General features: G+C 43.6%; 1 protein-coding gene and 1 long non-coding RNA gene across 2 annotated transcripts in view; both read left to right on the top strand.

Moving 5' to 3' along the window:
• LOC144542821 (uncharacterized) overlaps nucleotides 1–13,641 on the top strand; it is a 104,946-nt gene that overhangs the window by 58,376 nt on the left and 32,929 nt on the right. The window lies entirely within an intron of this gene.
• angpt1 (angiopoietin 1) overlaps nucleotides 1–13,641 on the top strand; it is a 50,491-nt gene that overhangs the window by 23,763 nt on the left and 13,087 nt on the right. Inside the window, exons 4-7 of the mRNA XM_071915376.2 lie at nucleotides 1,003–1,235; nucleotides 6,408–6,535; nucleotides 7,779–7,880; nucleotides 11,091–11,257. Of these exons, the coding sequence (XP_071771477.2) occupies nucleotides 1,003–1,235; nucleotides 6,408–6,535; nucleotides 7,779–7,880; nucleotides 11,091–11,257 (630 nt within the window). The remainder of the gene's footprint in view (nucleotides 1–1,002; nucleotides 1,236–6,407; nucleotides 6,536–7,778; nucleotides 7,881–11,090; nucleotides 11,258–13,641) is intronic.

The raw sequence follows: 13,641 nt of genomic DNA, 5'->3' as shown, positions 1-13,641 counted from the left end.
TGTTGCACTTTAACAGTTGTTGCAAAACATGGAATTATAATGTGGCTTTTGGATACATTCTCATGTCTCCTAATCTTGTACTTTAGAGAGATTGGTCCTGTGGGATTGTCTGATGATGTTGTGTTTGAAAGGGTTTGGTCCACATTGCTCACTGCAGACCAAAGCATCCATAGAGACTCCATGCAATCACTTGAACACTATTGAGAAAGTAGTCTCTAGCGATTATGACTTTCGAGGTATTCGTGAGGCTTATGGAGATAGATTGCTAAGGGCAATTTCCTTAAGCCTGAGCAATTATGAAATTATTCATATCCCATTTTGTGCGTGTTGTCTTTTCTTTTTCCTTTACCAAATCTATGATAGAAGGGACGATTTGATTAGTTAATGAATTTGATGTCAGTCTGTATCATCTTTCAGACATAGATTGTACAATGGTAGAGCATGGATACTGTGAGGGCTTATTTTTTTTTACCTTGGATGAATCTGCAAAGTATGCGGTGAAGCCTATGTTTATTTTGTGTGCGGGACCCATGGCAACCAACCCTACTGACATAATTATTTGCATTTCTATCCTATAGACTTAGGATCCTGTGTTTGTGTTCCCATATCACTCACTGGGATAGAAACAGTTTTACAAGTACATCACCACAGTTTGATTATAATTACTTGCATTATCCTTCACAAAGTAACAGCAGCAGGGAAATGTCAAAGGTGGGGGAATTTGATTAATTCTTCTTTCATCCACTGTCCTCTATTCATTATGGATATACTGTAAATAAAGAAACTGATACGGTTACATAATCACACAATCATCGCTAACATTATTACAAAAATTGCAAAACAATATTCAATCCATTTAAATCCTATGAAAACAAAGGAGTCTGCAACTTCACCCCCCTGGCAACCCAGAGGATTCAGAGGCCCTGAAGGATAATAATAATTACTCTACAGCTTCACCATCCTCCATAGCCAACTGTTCTTGACCCCTTGCCTTTCCCTCAGCCTCCTGGAGCAGAAGATGTTGGAGATGGAGGTGCGACATCGTGACGAGCTGGACACGCTGAGGCAGGAGAAGGGCAGCCTGCAGGCGCTGGTGGGGCGGCAGAGCGGGGTGATCAGGGAGCTAGAGGCCCAGCTGAGCCGGGCCACGGGGAACAGCACGGCCCTGCAAAGACAGCAGCAGGAGATGATGGATACTGTCCACAACCTGCTCAACCTCTGCTCCAAAGATGGAGGTAGGTTAGCTCTATTGTAATGTGGTGCCAAATTCAGCCTGCTCAAACACGGCTCCAGAGATGGGTTAGATCAAGGCCTTGGTAGGTTGGAATTTTGATTCTCTATTATTTTACAAGCAGACAAGCAAACAGCTTGTTTGCTGGGTGGCTAGGGTCCTAAAGTCCCCGTGAAATGAACTTCCATTACTTTAACTTCCTGGAAAACAGAGTATCTTTCATGGTGACCTCATGCTGCACGAACAGGCATAAATATAAATTTCTTACCAATAAAACCATCAGATTTTTGAACTATGAAGCCCCTCCACACCCCTCCCATCAAATAAAATTGCCCTTCTCTCCCTGACACAATACCTCCCTGATACAATTTGTTTATACTTTTGATTGATCCCTCACTGCATTATGTCCCGCCCCAATGTCCTGTTTCAATAGGAAATGCATCAAATCATGCAAGTAAAGATGCCATTTCATGGGGTCTTTAAACAACAGCCATCACACATGAGCACATTCTGGCCAGGTGTGATGAAGAAAGCTGCAACCTATTAGTTGAAAGAACACATATCTAACCAAATGTTTAGCCAAATCCAGAACTACGAGGCACCACACTAAAGATCATTTCTAGAAGACTCACTTCATCTGATCAGATATTACAGTTACAGCCGCTTCTATTTTACAATCCTTGTGAAATTGTGATGACGGCAGTTCTATAAACCTCACCCCATACTGAGAGACACAGGGACGCTCTGGCCCTTAACTTCTGCTTCACTGAGAGCAACATGAAGAAGGAAACATGGTTCTTATCGTAACCCAGTGTGGCGCTCCTCTTAGAGAGGGTTGGTCCCTCTCATAACCCAGCGTGGTGCTCTTTTCTACAATAATCGCTTATCGCGCCTCAACCTATAAAGTCTGTGCTTAGCGCTTCACTGAAAAGTCAAACAGCCTCCGATTTTTGAGTAATTGACTGTTTTTATTCCTCTGTGTCTCCCCATTCTGATAATAAGAGACTGGGGATTTCCCTTTTGGCCCTGCGTTTGACCCAGGCAGCAATACGACCCTCCGGTTCGGTCAAACGCAATGAACTCATTACCCCTGTCTCAGCAGTTTAAACCCCATAACACCCCAAACCCACTTGATCCCAACGTTGCCCTCAGCTCCCATCGGTCACAGGAGAATTCACATGAATGTCTGTGCTGGGGATTGGTTTGCACGCATAGTGTTGGAGGAGCCTCGGCCGGCCCCGTTTCCATCTGCAGAGACGCCTCGAGACCCCACATCGCTTCCTGAGGCTCCCCGTCAGGCAGGAAACAACGAGGGCATGAATGGATATGGCAGGCATGAGTGGATAACTGCTGCACATGATTAACACATGTTTTGTATTAATCATGCTGTTCCCTTTTGTAATTTTTATGTTCCATGCAGTAAAGGTCACAGGCGGTCTCTTTTAGTGCTCCATCTGTTTCGTCTGTATTTGTGAGCGTATATGTTGCATTTAAGTCTTTTGAGAACATTTTGGCGCGATTAGCTCATATGTATCATTTCTGCATTTTTCATGTTGAGATTCAAATGTGTCCTCATGCAACTCTTTTGGCTTGCTATTTCGCCGGATTTGTGGTCTGTCATGTTTGATTTGTTTCACTGCAAATAATCCTTTTAAGGCCAGTACCCACCTTTCATTTTGGCACCTTGTCAGCCATGTTATCTCCCTGCCATTTCCAGAGTCAGTGGGGTCAGTAGGGCAGGGCACCGCCGCCCGTCCCCCTGCCTGTGATTGGTGGCCGCCTTAACGAGAGGCGATCGAAATGAAACGTGGCCACTGTTGCTCTGTGGTTGGTCTCCTTCCTCCTCCACGGTGGCGCTGAGGGTTGAGTCGGGCGCGCGGGTCAGAGGTCTCCCCTTTCCTCACCCCAGCCTGAATAAGTCAAACTTGTAATAGCTCCTGGGGGACGCCCCGTCCGAAGGAGGCGAAGGAGTAGGTAGATCTCGCTGGTCGTCTGTCTCGCCGCCCCCATTCTCAACTGCATTTAAGACAGAGACGCACCGGAGCTCAGTTTACTTTGTTCGCTGTTTGGGGGAGGGCTTTTGTTTGTTTGAGAAATGGATTAGTGTTTTCATTTGAGGAAAGGGTCAGCATTTCATGCCATTGAGTGGCGTCTGCTTGTGTTAGGCTTTGTTTTGAAAACTGAGCCCGAGCATTTCCTTTAAAGCATGGACTCAAATCATTACTGACGTTGCTGTGGGGAAGACACTTAGAAAGGGGAGTTGAAATACTAAATCTCCATAAACATCCAGTGTTTTACATTTGTGCAGAAATCTCTTTTCCTCTAATTAAGGTTTCCAATGTCATTTTCACTGCAGTGCAAACTGAGGTCCAGGAAGCCATTTTTGATGTGGCCAGATGCAGCTATGGAGCTCTTGTTTAGGTTGTAATCATTACCTAAACCTTATTAGAGTGCAATGAGCCACGCACTGTTATTAACGGTAATTGACCTCAGCTTTGGAACACTCTTTAAAAGTTTCTGGCTGCTAAATATGATTTTCTTTTACAGTGTTCTATTATCCCACTAAATGAATGGCATCCATCATTTTTACAGCCGATATATTCTGAATCTGAAGGGAATGGGATTATTTTAGAGTTCCATGCAAAGCCTCAAAATGGCATTTACAGTGTAGTGTGTACTGCCCCAACAATACTGTATTGTAAACGCCTTTATTAAAAGTCACTTTACGATCCAAATACACTCAACTTTTTAAGCCTTTCACGGTGGAGTTTTATGCTTCACTGACTGGCAAAATGACTTGACACCTAAAGTTGCAAAGACCTTTTTTCTGTAGGTGATGCTGTTTACCTCTCACCTCACTTTTCACAGAGGAAACTAGACTATTTCAAGGAATTGTAGCATAACACACGTGCCTGTTCAAAATAGTGTAAAATGGAGCGATGTGTTTCAGAACTATTTAATAATCCAGTCACAGCAAGTCATTAGGCCCCGTATGGAATCACTTCAATCCTCAGTGGCATTTTGTTCACATGGGAGCAGTGAGGTCTATGACAGTCCATTTAGCTCCATTTCTCACTCTGCTTAGTTCTAGTATTTGGGCTCATTTGGCAAGGGTACTGATTTATGCAAACACCCCAGCCCTGCTGGTCTTTTCACATGAACCCCCTACTGAATACGAGTCCCCACTGAACCACAAAATATTTGTCTGTAAATAAATATTGGAACATAAATAATATTTGTAGAGCTAGGCAGCAAGCTGTTCAAGGGAGCCGCGCCTATCCTGGAGCATCCGATCCCTCGACAGACAGTCTTCTTCCTCCCAGGGAGATCTCAATGGTGATTGTGAAATAATTGTCCACACCGTTACAGATTGAATACCAGAAAGTTCCCCTCTAACCTTGATCTCCTTGGCCTCTATAATGTGCTCCGCTGTCTGACGGCTTGGGGTAAATTACCGCCTGACAAGCCTGTCCTTTGTTGTGTTAGAGTCCGCAGCGCGAGGGCCCACTCTGTCAACCTGTCACAGCGGGAGATTCTTGTCGCTGACACTCAATACTTTGTCAAAATGGCCGAAGATAGTACATCCAAATAAGCGGCCTGCTTCCTCCGAGAAGTGCTGGACTCAGGCGGGGGGGATCAAAGCGAGGGCTAAGGATCGCTGACACATTTCGCTTTGCACTGACATCTTCTTTAACTCAACAATCCCAACAATAAAAACAATGGTGTGAAAACTGAGATGAACTCCTCATGTGGGAGGAGAGAGGGAGGCCGAAAGAGGAGAGAAAAAAAAGGAAAATCGGAAGGAATTTCCATCGATATAACAAGGGCTTGGAAAGTAAATATAAACCACTTGTTATAACAGGAACTTGAAATTTATAGCTTGTAGTATTTTGTCCTTAGCCCCTTGCTTGGTTTCAAAATAGTGCCGCCATAATTATCTGCAGATGGAAATGGACACAGCTGCCTCTTTGAAACGGTCTGTCAAAGTCGGAGGCCTTCTCTCGGAGCGAGAGATCATTCAGTTGATGAACTGCTTTTCTCTTGCTAATAAGTTAGTCACCCTCAGATTTTATCTGGCGGTTACGAGATATCCACAGTGAGACTCACCGATCAGCTTCTGCCTCAGTTTCCCTGCATGTTTTCTCCTCTGAGACGTGGAGATCTGAATTACGATAAATTGACCTGTTTCATACTAGAAAAACATCTACCATTCGGTGGGATACATTATGTGACACGTGATAAAAGGTACAGTTCATGATTTTATAAAAAACTGTGAACTATGATTTCCATGTATCCAACTGACACTGTCAAGTAACTGTGACTGTTATTTGCAAGGCTATTCTTGTATTTACAAACCGCATGACTCATAATCCCAATTTGACTTGATTGAGATAGAACAGAGGATTATTATGGCTGCTCTGCTATCACCAGCATGTGTAAACCATTTATTTAATCTCCTTTCTATCATATATATTGTACCATTGATACAAGAGCTTTGACACCCTGTCAGCATGGAGGCCCAAGTATTTTCCTCACATGCTTCTCACAAAAAGCGAGCGTACATGACAACAAAACATATTGGCGGACGTGCGTACAGTAGATGATAAAATTAAAGCAACAGCTGCCATAGACTATATTTTTGGTAGCCTTTACTGCCAGAACAGCAGCCATGACCTGTAACAATTTTCAGAGAGTCTCATTAGCACTTGCCACTCAATCGAGTGACGTAGTTTGAAACACATCATGGTTCGTGCCTATATCTGCATCAAGTACACTACCAGTCAAAAGTTTGGACCCACCACATTTTCACATTTTTCACATTTTAGAATAACAGTAAAGACGTCAAAACCAAACAAATCAAAACTATCTTATATTTTAGATTCTTTAAAGTAGCCGCCCTTTGCCTTGATGGAAAGGCAAAGGCTTTGGAAAGAAATTCATACATAGGCATCAACTTCACTATTTATATTTGTCTAATTTCAAGCATTTAAGCTTAAGCGTTTAGCTCAAAATTGCTTTCAGAGAATGAAAAACATGGTACATTCAATCAGGTGTGTCCAACCTTTTGACTGATAGTGTATGTCAACCAATATTTCAAACCTGTGCTTAACCCTTCTTTTAAAGAGCAGATTTCACAGTGTTGTACTCTAAAGATGAATTTCTCGTGTGCCCACAGTGGTGCCTAACAGCACAAAGACGGTGGATGAAGAGAAGAAGTTCCGCGACTGTGCCGACCTTTACCAAGCCGGCTTCCTCAAGAACGGAGTCTACACCATCCACATCAGCCCCCAGGAGACCAAAAAGGTGGGAAGCCGCAACGTTTTACAGCCAGCAGTCCACCACAATGTGAAAATATCTGCCTTTTCATCACTTCTAGGCAGGCTCTTTGATGGCCGGTTTATAGGGTTTTTGCTTGTTTTCTTTGAGTTGGAGCGAGACTCGGCTCCCTCCAACAAAGCGAGAGACAGTGAGCCACCGCTGGGCGCCAGCCAGCCAGGGAGGGTTGTGAATGATGGTACTTGCTGCTTCAGGAATAATTGAAAGCTGAAAATACACTTGGCAGCCTGGCGAGTGCAAGAGTTTACAAGGAGAGGAGGAGGGGGGTGAAACAGGTGTTCACTACCTCGACACGGAGCTGATCAGGACGGCAACGTGTGTGTGTGTGTGTGTGTGTGTGTGTGTTCTTAACCTCTACAGAACACTTACAGACTTTTGACTGATGGGAGTGACGATTTAATATGGTAGGAGGTTGGCAGAGGGTGTGTGTTTCTGTGTGTGTGTGTGTGTGTGTCATCTGTTTTCCAGCCCAGCAGGGTACAGCTTCAGACTTCACACTAATGGCAGAGGAGCTTTAAAAGGAAACAGTTGGTTGTGTGTGCGTGTGTGTGTGCTTTTGCATGTATACGGTGAGGGGTGAAGTAGTCTCGTTTCTGGTCAGAGCAGGGAAAATGAATCTGTCAGAGGCGCTTCCTTAATTCCACCCGGGGCGTGTTGCTGTGTGTTCAGCTGCGTGGGCCAGCTGAGGTGAGAGACCTTCTCCGCTCCGCCCCGGGGGTCTCCTCCTCAAAACAAAGAGCAACACCGCAGATAGAGCTGCAGCCCTCCGTTATCAGCTTACACACACCGAGGTCCAAGGTTAAGGGCCACATTACCCCCAGGTGTCCGCTGGTATGTGTCCAGCCCGGACCTCCGCTTTGATCCGCAGAAACGAGGCCCTCTGATGAGGAACATCTCCGGGGAGTTGCTGAGGGATAAGGAGACGTTGATTAAGTTTGAGGAGGAACACGGATACTTCACATTCCCGAAGATGATTCATCACGAGGGCTGGGAAAAAGGAGTGGTGTGAAACCAAAAGGATTGTCGAAATGACCAGCTGAGAGTCATATTGAATGTCGAGTTGATCAGTTTGCTGTAGTGTAAATTACGTCTTTGAAATTCTGCGTAAATTTAGAAAAACCTATGGGTGTTTCCAGTTCTTCGTTCCCTTCATTTATGTGTCTCTGTCCCACTCTCTCTGTCTTTCTATGTGTGTGTTGGTGTGCTGTAGGTGTATTGCAACATGGAAACAGCCGGTGGTGGATGGACGGTCATCCAGCGCAGAGAAGACGGCAGCGTCGACTTCCAGAGAACGTGGAAGGAGTATAAGATGGTAAGACAGGACAAAATACACACACACCCATTCACATAATACACACACACAGACACTCACCCAACACACAGACACTCATCTACATCCTAGACGATGATGATGATGATCTCTTAAACACAAGACAGTGAGACAAGACACACACAGAAAAGGAGAGAAACACTCATCCATATCCATTAAACACAAATTACGAAACCATGCGATGGGAAGAACATCCTGTTTCAAAAATACACTTCCACAGTTGGATTGTGACAAATAGAGTGCGCTGTCTGGCCTAGATTTAACATGCTGAAAAACAGAGAGACCATTTGGAACGCTTCGACCAGATGTCATGTCTCCCCAACAATAGTCTTGTAACAGCAATAGTAACCAGGGTGTCTGGGACTTGCACCCTTCCTCGGCCGAGCCCACAATGACTCGGTGTTGCTCTCCCTCTTTTCCGACAGGAGATCATTACTTAAATCTGAAAACAACACATTTGTTTAGTCTCCAGCACTGCGCCAGGTGTTGGGGAGGACATCATCTGTTTGTCATCAAGCAGGAATCTGTGCATATTTGCGTTGTGGGTGTTAACATATTCTACCTAAGCTCTGTTTAGACAGCGAATTGGATTTATTAGTGCTGGCACTTGCACTGCTGGTGTTTACTGCGTGACTGACCTGTGTACAGTTTTGACCAAATGTATTATTGTCAAGTAAGCTATGCACTTTCTAGTCCCCTGTAATCTGGTTTCTATTGCAAATTCCATTATTTCCCCTCTCCACTGCTTTTGATGGACAACTTATCAGCCTATAGGAAAGGATTTCAAAGAAGAGAACTCCCAAGTTGGATCAAATAAAAGCAAATTATTCAATTCAATTCAAACTTTATTCAAGACTCATCTTAAAGAAGAGTTCCATAGCAGATAATATACAATATACTTACAATAGAAGACAATTACACATAAATAGAAGAAAAAAGATACACATAAAAGGCAAACAGGGACTACAATTTGTGATGATCACTTTTCATCATTGTTTTCCTTATATTAAAATGTGTCATCATAATTAATTACAGTGATATTTGAATGAGAAAATCCTACTTTAATGAATGCTCCAGTTGGCTGAACTGATCAGTGTATCATGGTATTAGGTTAAGAGGAGGCTACTCACCGATAGGTAAAATGCTTTTGACATGGGGAAAGGCTAGAGGGTAAAAAGGAACAGTGATGAAAAAAAGAGAGAAAGAGACAGGAAAAAGACAGACCAAGAAGAAGGAGAGGAAGAAAATTAAGAGAGAGTGAGGCCCAGGACCAGTTAGCACCAGCGAGACAGACATGGCAACCCTCCAGCCTCAGACAGGTGGATGGATGGAGAGCATGGTCTGGATTATATAGGAAAGGATACCCTCATGGACCTTGGCAGACTCACACACTGCTGATGTAACGGCACAGTGTTGCTGCTGCTGCTCCCCTTCTCTCCTTGACTGGAGGTGATCGATAGTGTTTTATTGTGTTATTAATTTCCATGCTGTTGGTCTCCACAGGCTTGTGCTCACAGATTTAATACACTTGAAGGATTTGTAAATCTTTCAGTCAAAGCTGTGCAGCCTATAGAGTTGTTGTTTTTTTTGTGGGAGGATGGAGAGTATTTTGGCAGCAGAGATACGCTCCACCTATTAAAAAGTGATCTTAAGACCATCCCATGTTTATAATCACATTACCAGAGCAGAATATGTGCCACAGGAGACTGCCATGCAAATGATATTCGCAACCCACTCCTCCATCTTACGCTGCGTGTTTTGAAATGAAGGGTCATATTGAAATTCCCGTTTAATCTTTGTAGGCGTAAGGGGCCCTATGATTTACAGCACAATACAAAGGTTCAACATTTACAAATGTTTAACATTCATAAATGTCTTTTTAAAGTGAACTCTGAGCAAATGAAACTGAAATGCAAACCGAGCGCTCGGTCCAACAATATGACTAACCGGCTCCTCATCCTTTCTGAGTTGAGAGATGTAGATCAGGTTTGTGTGTGAGGGAACGCGGTGTACCGGAACGATACAAAGAGGAACTGTTGACAGAGTTTGACTCGAAGCCCGTTATCCAGCCAGGGTTCTTGGGGTGAACCCCAGTCACAGGAGGAGGCATTGGACTGAGCTGAAAGGCCGGTCAGAGGGGAACATCTCATCAGGAGTGAGATCAATTTAGAGAGCAAGAAAGAGAGAGAGAGAAAGAAAGAGAGAGACAGAACTCTAATGGGCCCCAGTCACTTTCTCTTCCACCCACACGGCAGGACATGCCTAAGGCCAGAGGAATGCCCCATATTTACTTTCCCCCCTTCCCACTCCTAATCACCACACACACTCGGCACAAACACAGACTTCTCCCTGACTCTGCCTCCGTTGCCCCCTCCACCCCCCTCTTTCCCAACTCGTCAATCTTTAATGGAGCGGTCCAGACTATTCTGTCAGAGCTGTAATGTCATCCTGGTTCATGATATTCCCTCCTGCAATCTGCTGCTCTTGCTGCTGTCAGAAGCACTTTGCCTGTGACCAGGAGCCACTCTGATCAAATAAAAACCTTGCAATTGTTCGAATGATGCAAGTGGGCATGCTTGCTGTTGTGTGAGTGTGCATGGAGGCGGTGTTTTTTTCTGGAATGAGTCTTTAAGTAATAATAACGAGTTTAACATGTGTGATTTGGGTGGAAGAGAGGAATGGAAAAGGTGTGTGTCTGTTTCAGCTGGTACCAATTTACGCGTTTTTATAAATAGGTAAGGCTATCCATGTGCAGTATTAAGCCAACAGTATGTTCCACTATTCAAAACCTGCATAATGTAATATATAATGTGCCATTTGACGAATGTGCGTGGCTTTCTCACTGCAGTCTGGAGAAATAAAAAGGGTATTAAGAACAGACCAAAAAAAAGGAAAGATCTATGCAGTATGGAACATTTCTACTGGTGGACAATCATAATCACATTTTTTATTATTATCAACTTTTGCTCTCTCTATAACCATATAATATGAATGTATCATAATTGACAAAAACATTCATTAGAAAATTCCTTCATTCATTCCAGAATGCTCTAGTCTTGAGATTTAATCTTTCCAGGAAACGAGAGGAGATAGTGAGGAATGAGTTCTATCCCGTGATTTACAAAAGGGATTTCTCTGCGGTATTTGAGCGCTGATTATTCCGGCCTTGTGTTTTCTCTTCCTTCGCTGCAGGGCTTTGGGACGGTGTCTGCAGAGCATTGGTTGGGGAATGAGTATGTCTACCTGCTGACCAGCCAGAGGCAGTACGCCCTCCGTGTGGAGCTGACCGACTGGGACGGACACCAGGCCTTCTCACTCTACGACCGCTTCCACATCGGCAGTGAGAAACACAACTACAGGTAGAGCCACTACTGTTGCTATTACTACTATTACAAGTAGAGGAAAGATTAGGCAGTGAGCTAGGAATTGCGTTTTGCATGCCAAGGATAATTTGTCATGCAAAGAACACAATAGTGAAATAAAAATCAACTTGATGTGTTCTTCATAACAGCTTTGCACAGTGGCTAGGAAACTTTCTGTAGTACAAATTAAAAAAAAAAACCTTCTGGACTGGATCAGTTTTTTGCATCATAAGTTTTGAACTGTAGTCAACCACATACTTGCACCACATGTTCACATTGCATCAATGTGAAATGAATTTCAGGCTGAAAAACGAATAGATTAATGAATCTACAAATGATTGAATGGATGACTTTTTGACCTTCTTTCTCATTGATCACTTGCATATCAGTAGTAAGATGGTGAAAAATGGTTCATTTTGCATGTCATTGATTGATGGATGGAGAGATTGAAGGAAAGAAGGAAGGAAGGAAGGTAGTAGTGAAAGAATGACCTTGTCCCTCAAGAGTACAACCATTACCACATTCACAGTGAGAAACAACAAAGACAGGAAACTCTTAATGTGAAGCGATGAATAAATCATCATATATAATATAGAAAGGTGGAAAAGTAAATTATGAAAATTTCAAAAATATTCAGATTTATAACATGGCCAGCCACTGTGAGCTTTCCAGGCGCTTCAATCACATTATTCCTGTTATGTAAATCTGTGGCAAGATTTCTCTCATTGCAGATTCCTTCCAACCCAAATGAATCCCCTTGTCAACGCCTCATCTCCGCAAACGTTCCTCCGACTGACACTCTGTCCTAGCATGTAGAGCGGGTGAAGTTCTCTGTTTTCTTTTGAGGGGGTTAATGATAACAGGCCTCAAACTATGGCAGATGCTTGGACTTCTCAGATGTGGAAAACTACTGCAAATTCCAGAGAGTTCCAAGCAATCACTGGCTTGAGAGGAGATGGCCTGACAACTCCAATTTCGCAGTTTTCTCTGGATTTCCAGTCCTCTCTGATAAGAGGTCCCTTCGGTTTCTACATGTCCTCTCTTCAACTTTGAAGGACGGCATGAGGAAAGGGAGACTTTGGCTTAAAAGCCTTTACCTCAATCCTCTTATCCTTTTACACCCAGGTTGTGGAAAAGACACCGGTGTCAAGTGTTTCTCTATAGCGGGGGGCTCTTAGGTCTGTTGTCATATCTAATTTGCAGAATTGTGTTGCACCGACAGGTTTTACTTTACAAGGTTTCCGTCTTAAAGGGTTAGAACCTGGTGTGGGTTCTGCGGTTTTCTCTGCGGACGAGAGAAATGGATTTCACGGCGAAATCTAACGGAAGAGATCAAGCGGTTTTTATGTTTTGAATTTCACACGGACTAAGTTGAGGTTTCGTGTGTCCGCAATGTGAGGAGCCAGTGTAACTCCATCCCTTGTTACCTCTTAGTCTTTGATTCTGGCTCTGAACGCACAGGCACTGACTTCATGCTTCTCAACTTGGCACACAGATATGTAAGTGCACAGGGCCACATACTGTATATGATGTTGTTTTATGGGAGATAATTCAGGTATGTTTATTTACTGTATCTAAGAGAAGGAAGTTTATCTAAACGTAAAGCACATTTTGCTTTACGAAAATCCGACACCCTCTCTCTCTCTCTCTCTCTCTCTCACACACACACACACACACACACACAATCACATTCACTTTCAATTTATACTTGTTTGCATCTGTCTCTCACACATTTTTATCCTCCCACACACTTACTGACCTTGTGTCCTCTTGAAATAAAACAGTAGTTGTTTTTGTCCTGTTGGAGCGGAGAGAGGGCGGTGCGGCCCGTTTTACAAGGTTTTGGACGAAGGCTCGTATACTGTTTAGGAGCCTAATCAACATGCTGATCTCTATAAATAGATTTGTTCTCGCAAATAGTTGTGGTATGATAATCGCACATTGCTTCTCAGAAACACTGGCCAAAACAAACCAGATGGCAAGGCCCCAAACAAACCGAGGCTGCCATGTTCCCTGTTCTCTCTGCTTTGGCACCTCTCTGCTTTTAAATGTCAAACAATCTGCAGCAAAGTTCTCCAGCCTGCATGTATTGCACTGGAACATAAGATATAGTAGCAAGTGAGCAATCTGTCTTTCGGTTTTTTCTGGATTATTTTCTATCGTTTTGCAGTGGTTTACTGGAATACAGTCTGCGTCAGCGCGAGTCAGACAAACATTTATAAAGACCTCATACGGCATAAAGTATGGCTACACACTCATAGTCTCTCTCTCTCTCTCTCTCTCTCTCTCTCTCTCTCACACACACACACACACACACACTGCACACACAAAAAGCGCACAAACAAGCCCACAGACTGACAAGCACCCGTTGGAAACCACAG

This window comes from Centroberyx gerrardi, chromosome 19 (genome assembly GCF_048128805.1).
Source record: "Centroberyx gerrardi isolate f3 chromosome 19, fCenGer3.hap1.cur.20231027, whole genome shotgun sequence".
Classification (NCBI taxonomy): Eukaryota; Metazoa; Chordata; class Actinopteri; order Beryciformes; family Berycidae; genus Centroberyx; species Centroberyx gerrardi.
Note: the sequence above shows the minus strand (reverse complement) of the source record. Positions and strands in the feature narration are given on the sequence as shown.